Source organism: Protobothrops mucrosquamatus, unplaced genomic scaffold, assembly GCF_001527695.2.
Source record: "Protobothrops mucrosquamatus isolate PMUCROS unplaced genomic scaffold, P.Mucros_1.0 scaffold_45, whole genome shotgun sequence".
In the NCBI taxonomy this organism is placed as follows: Eukaryota; Metazoa; Chordata; class Lepidosauria; order Squamata; family Viperidae; genus Protobothrops; species Protobothrops mucrosquamatus.
Window position 1 is genome coordinate 159,727 of NW_015386121.1, and position 6,545 is coordinate 166,271.

General features: G+C 44.7%; 1 protein-coding gene across 1 annotated transcript; it reads right to left on the reverse strand.

The window, feature by feature from the left end:
• Nucleotides 1–547: 547 nt before the first annotated feature.
• CNRIP1 (cannabinoid receptor interacting protein 1) lies at nt 548–5,892 on the reverse strand. The gene is made up of 3 exons (XM_015811095.1): nt 5,694–5,892; nt 3,684–3,828; nt 548–912 (listed from the first exon to the last, which is right to left on the reverse strand). Exons 1-3 carry the CDS (start codon nt 5,870–5,872, stop codon nt 748–750), a joined length of 489 nt encoding a protein of 162 aa, XP_015666581.1. The 5' UTR covers nt 5,873–5,892; the 3' UTR covers nt 548–747.
• Between the last annotated feature and the right edge of the window lie 653 nt (nt 5,893–6,545).

Here is a 6,545-nt window from a genome sequence, read left to right on the forward strand (position 1 = left end):
TATGGTTTTTCAGAGATTGGAGGGTTCGAACAACCAGAAAACCCAACCAGCATGGACTACACTGGAGGTCATAGTCCAGTAACTGAGGGCTTCCTCAGTTCTGGAAAAGCATTAGTAGAAAGGAGAAGGTGTTCTGAATTTCAGAGCTCAGTGACAGAGGTGAAGCTGCATTTCACGGCACTTGCTAGCATGAATGAGAACCAGACTGAACACAAAAATAGAGAAACTGTTATTACCATGTAGCAGATAACATTCTAAAACAATGATTTGGGGGCGTCACAAACAGTACATCTCAGGATGATTATGGAAAAGGAGCTTCTAGAGCAATGTTTCTCAACCTTGACAATTTTAAGGCATGTGGACTTCAACTCCCAGAATTTCACAGCCAGCGATGCTGGCTGTGGAATTCTGGGAGTTGAAGTCCACATGCCTTAAAATTGTCAAGGCTGAGAAACACTGCTCTAGAGCCTAGTGAGTATTGCAATGTCACTTTTTGTCCATTCACTCCAGTGCAAGTGAGGGGCAGTTCACATTTAGGGAGGGAGCAGGAATCATCTCCCAGCAACACTCATTTCTTCATTGCAAACCTACTCATTTGGGAGCAAATGTGTTGTGAGGTGGGGAAAGGGAAGATTCCGCTTTATTCCACAAAAAGAAACATCTATACTGAGGGCCTGAGTAAGGCTTCGCACTGGTTTGAGGATCAGTTATTTTACCAAGCAATTGTCCGGACACAGTGGCCTCACTTCAGAAGAAGGTCTCCTTATTGATCCACATGAGGCTGCGCGTCTCATTGGGTTTGCATTCATACTCGATGCAGCCAAAGCTGTTTCCCCACTGGCAGTGGTCTCGCTTGTGATAGTTGTAGAATTTGACTTGCCAGACTGTTTCAAAAGCGCCAAGGTCAGTGACCTGAAGAGAAAGTACAAACTCATTTCACTGTTTCACTAGAGCAGTGTTTCCTCTTTATATATTGACCTGACCAACCAATCCACACAAGAGGTCACAAAACCCACAGCATTTTGCATAGCAAGGAATAAAGCTTTTTAGGAGCAAAGTCCCCCCTCTCTCAAAATAGACAGATACGTATGGGTGCAGTTGGTTCATATCTGGGAAGAGGCAAAGTGTTTTACTGCCTAATAAATCTGCTTCAAATTGTAGCATAACCTCCAATGAACGTTATAGTTTGGATCTAGATTTGCAAGAGATCTGTCCATCAGCAGAAGTTTTATTCGGAGCAACATTTCTCCGAGGTGATCTTTGCTAACTCATTTCGTCCTATATCAAGCATGTTCCTCTCCTCTTCCCAAAAATTTGGAGTGAGGGATCATTCTATTTACCCCATGAAGAGGGGAGGGGAGGGAGCTGAGAAAAGGAGTGCAGAGAAAGTAGAAAAAAGAGAGAAACCACACAAGGAGTGGCACATAAAGAAAAAAAAAGCAGTGAAGGAAAGTGTGGGGCAAAAACAGATAATAGTTGGGAAATGTAATATATAAGAGATGAGAGAGAGAGAGAGTTCAACAAAGGCAAATATGGCAAGAAATGGGCAAAGACGGAGAAAAGGTGGGGGATCCAATAGTGCATGGACCAAAAGGAGAACAAGCTATGATGGGTAGCAGGTTGCCTGTATCCCACAGATGGGACAGAAGGCCACACTATTTTCACTCCTGCCATAAAGCATGATTGTCCAAATATATTGGAAGTCAGAGATATTGAAAAGAACCCAACCCAACTGCAAAAAGCATTTGGTCACGTTACTGATGACCGATAATCTTTGTCAGAGTTTCAGCCCAATGTTCATGGACTGACTTTTGCTCATCTGTATGTATTTCAATTTTTCCAGTGGAGTGATTCATTATAAAACTCCTTTCCATAATGATTTCCGAGTCTACTCAGAATCAGAAGCTTCTATGTCTCATATATGACATATGAATATTTGCTTAATATTACTTAATAAAGTGCAAGCGATACAACGTATTTTGGGCCCCAAAATCCAAGATGTGGCATCAAAGGGACCTTTAGTATTGTTTTTAAATTGTAATGATTAATTTAGTCAAAGGGAAAAGCTCTTAAATATATAGAATAATCATATCAGCTGTACTTTGTGTATATTGTCTTAAGTTTGAATTTTAATTTGACCAAATCAAATGTAGCTTCTGTCTGGAATCAATTTCCACCTTTACCATGGAACCTCATGCTTTTGAAAATGCAGTGCTGGCATTAGGTATGCTTTCCATTTGCAGAGTCATAGCTTTCAAGAGTGTGTTAAAAGAGTAGAAAGATCCAAACCACAGGTAGATTTTAGCAGATGACATGGCAAAGATATTATTGAACCACTTAAGCTTAGTGAGAGAAGAATAACCTTGTACCACAGAAGTTATTATAATTGTCTCTTCCGCTACACTCATATGGAGATCTTATGAAGAGCTAAGCATCAGATTCCCATGTGAAACACACTGATCTCTAGCAATGGTTGTTAGAACTTTTGAAAGTTAGGTTTATTGCTTAAAGTTACAGTAGACAACTTTTTGAGATCAAGAGACACATTTAATATTTTTAAGGATTCCCAAATTTGGAGGGGGGGGAGGTGTCACATCATACATATAAGCCAATCTGGGATTTAGGAGGGGTTCTGTTTTTTTAACTGCTTAGAGCAGGGGTGTCAAACTCGTAATGTCACATGACGTGACGTGTCGCAATGTATCGTGACCTTTTTGCCATTGCCAGCAATGGGGTGGGGGCGGTTTCGCTATGATGCATCCAGCCCAGGGGCCAGCAGTTTGACACTCCTGGCTTAGTGTTTCCATATATTTGTGAATTCAAAATGGCGAGCAACTACGTCTTTTCAGAAATCATTGCTAGAGATTTCAAAAGCAGGAGGTGGGGGGGATACACGTGACTCTAGAACCACAGGCTGCCCACTCCTGCCACACACTTTGATAAAGATGACGTAATAACAAAGAAAGGATTACTAATTATTTTGCGATGTTAGGCATAGATGAGGATCTTATGGGCACTCTGACAAATAATAAAATAGGCAAAAAACCCATCAATTTACCAGGAAGGTAAGTTGGGAAAGGTTATTCCAGACCATTTCTGGCCATCCATTCTGCTGTCCTCACTAGCTCCCTTTTTTGCTGAGCTTGCAAGCATTCTCCCAAACACAGTCCTGCAGCTCCCCCTCCTTCTAAGAATACCTATCAAACCTGAGATTCCAATAAATGACATACTTTGAGGTTACGGGCTTGGCAAAGTAAAGGTGAGTTATAGTTATAGCTGCAAGCTCCACAAATGCTTAAAAAGTTAAAGGTCATTGTCAGAAGAAATCAGAAAGGACATCATCTCCAATAAATAAAGGTTGTGCATTCTGGGGAGAAACCTCGTTCTTTCAACTAGCAAATGAGAGTCAGAACAATCTTAGGGTCAGGAAGCAAACTGCATTGTGGTTAGGGGTTTCCTTTCTGTAACAGCTGACCACAAAATTAGTTTGCTTCTTTTGGAAGTAGGAAAAAGACAAATATAAAAATCTGAAACGGTGTACGCAACCCAAGTGCAGCTCATTATCATAAAAATGAATTTGATCAAAACTATTTCACGTATCATGGAGTTTACTGTGTTCACCCTTTTTTTTTTACTAACTTCATTTATTTTTCCAGCCTCCTCCTCTCAGAGATATACACTACCTGAAGGTTTACTTGTATAGGTTGTCTTTCCCCACTTTTGGTGTGAGGAACTCCTTCTGTGTCATAGATGCCAGTGTAAGTAACAAGTTGTGGTTCTCTTGCTGTCTCTTCAAGGGTCACATCTACTCCACCTATTCCCATTGTCCTGAAACAGAAGTTGGTAATCTTAACACATGTTAGCACTTAATGATCCCATTGTTGTGAGATGAGAGAAAAAAATATGAACTGTAATAATGGTTTTTTTATCCCTGTGGTCTATCCACTGCCTTCTCCCACACAATATGGATTGATGCCTTTGCTATTGTCACTAAAGTGATCATCTGCCTCCAGCATCTTCTACCATTGGAAGTCATAAATACCAGGTTAGGAATAGATCACCAGGGAAAAAAATCTATGAGTATGGACACTAGGAATCAAAAATTACTTATGGCACATAATCAGTTAAACTGATGGTGAATAACCTCTTAAATAATTTGTCACTCAAAATGAAATATTGAGGAGGAAACGTGGAAAATGGGTATGTACTGCCTTGGAAAGAGGGGGCAGGAAGGAAAAACAATGCTTTAAAATTTGTCTTTCTTGACTAAAATCCATAATGTTGATTCCACGATCATTTAAAAGAACATTAATCTAAATTAAGTCAACTGAAATAAGGAGGATAGGATGCTCAAAGAAGATTGTGAAGACTTAGAAATATTGGACGCTGATTGCTCAAAAGGCAGAGAAATGCAAGATACAGCCAAACTCTTACATAGCTTAATTAGGAGGCTGTGAATCACCCAGCTCCAACCATTTAAATAAAGATTCAGTAAAGAGGAAGCATGTGCACAGCTGTCCATCAAGTTGCTAAATTATAGGCTAAAAGCATCCAATCTGATCCAATACATCAAATCAATTCAGCAATTCAACCTGAAGATTTTATTTGAAGACAGAAGTTGCCTGAATTGGCACTGAATCATTTATATCAAATGATTGTGCATTTCCCTATTATTACAAAGCAAGATGCCCCCTGTGCTCAGATCCCAGGTCCCAATTTTCCTAGCTTTACCTGGAAACATTCTGCATGTAAAACATGCATACCACTTCCAGGCTACCTCCCTTTACTGTTGGCACTTCTGTTCGCCTAGGATAGGCAAGCAACCTTGTGACCGCCAAACAGCAGCCTTTCCCAGCTGCAAAAGAACATGGGGATTTTTAGCTAAAACATCTGGAGGACACCCCCCCTCGCCCCCCCCCTGCTCCTAAACAGGAGCCTTGGGAAACCGGGCCACTTTTACCCTATTCCAAACTCTAGTATAGATATATGATCTATCCTTTTAATCCAAGCCATAAATTTACTGATCTCAAGAGGCTGAAAAGATACTACAGGGCGACCGCCTCTTCCTTTAAAATAATAGAAGCGGGCTACGGATTGAAACTCGGTTACGTTCCCCAACGTAAAGTCGCACACACCAGAGAAGAGGCTGGGTGAGCCGTTATATAACCAGAGTTGGCAAGCTTTCGCCAATTATCCGGCTTGCCCGCATTCGCCTCCGGATTGCCACCGTTCCGCTGGGCGTTTTCTTGCAGCGGGCTCTTATTTTCTCGTCCCCGGCCTAAAGCCCTCTCCGATAATTGCAGACTAGGCCTCGGTCCCCTTGCCTTTCCCTCCTCGCCTATGCTATTATACGGTTATCACATAAAGCAGGACGGCGACTAGGGCGTTCCTCCGAGCCTTATCGTTCTCCGAGAAGCGGGGGAGCCTGGATGGGCGTGTTCGATCTCCCGCACTACGGCTGCTTGCCGGGCTGTTTCGTGAATGGCCGCCCGGGGACGGGGAGAGGGAGAGAGGCATCCTCTGAAACCGGCTAACTAACCGAAGCTGCAATTCCCACCGAGGGAAAATGGAAGCGCCTGCCCATCCCGGTGGCCGGGAATAAATCTCGGCGCTCTTAACAAATCAGGGCAGGGCGGATCACGCGGCAGCGAAGCGGCTCTCGCGGGGCAGGCGAGGAAGGATGCGCAACTTACGTGGCGTGGATGGTGCCCGGCTTCAGGGCCACCTCGACCTTGTATTTGGCCCCGGTCAGCAATTTGATGGTGCGATTCTGGCCGAACCTCTGGCCGTCCACCTTGAAGTAGACGGGGCCGTCGTTGGGCTGGATCTTGAGGGAGACCTTGATCCGGACCACGGGGGGCACCTCGGCCATGGTGCTGGCGGCGCGGCTGGAGGAACTCAGAAAAAGAGGAGGGGCCGCGCTCAGCCCCCCGCCAAATGACGATCGCGGCCCGTTAAGCGCCCGCTCCAATCCGGAATCGAGCAAACCGGGCCCATCTGTGCCTGGCCGGGTTTCTAGCCGCGAAAGCGAATCCGGTTCGGCCTCTGCTTCCTGCGCTCGCCCAATCCGCGGGGTGACCGAGGGAGGGGCTCAAACCCGAACAGCTGGAGCGCGGGATCAGGTGGGAGGAAAAATCAGCTGGGAAAGGGAAAAAAAGAAAGAAAAAGGGGCGGGGAGCCTTGATTCGAATTGACTCGGTGGAAGAAAGAGCTTCAGCCGCCTGGCCCGTCGCCGTGGTTTATAATCCGCTCGCTGCGTCCGCTGAGGGCTAAGGTGACCGGGGGTAGCCCCTGCCTAGAAGAAGCGAGCCTAGGCGGCCCTCTGCTCGTTTAGATCCGTTGCTTTTTGCACTGCATTGGGCTGGTCCTGCAAATGAAAGGGGGAAAAAAAGAGTATGCTTTTGTTTCTCGATACCGTCTCCTCCCTCGCTGCTAGGTGATGGGGAAGCAGGGTTGAGCTTGCTGAGCCTTGACCTTCTGGCGCTCTGGAAGAATATGCAAAATATAAGATGGCATGGGCAGAGAGTTTTGTCCTCCGAGCTTGC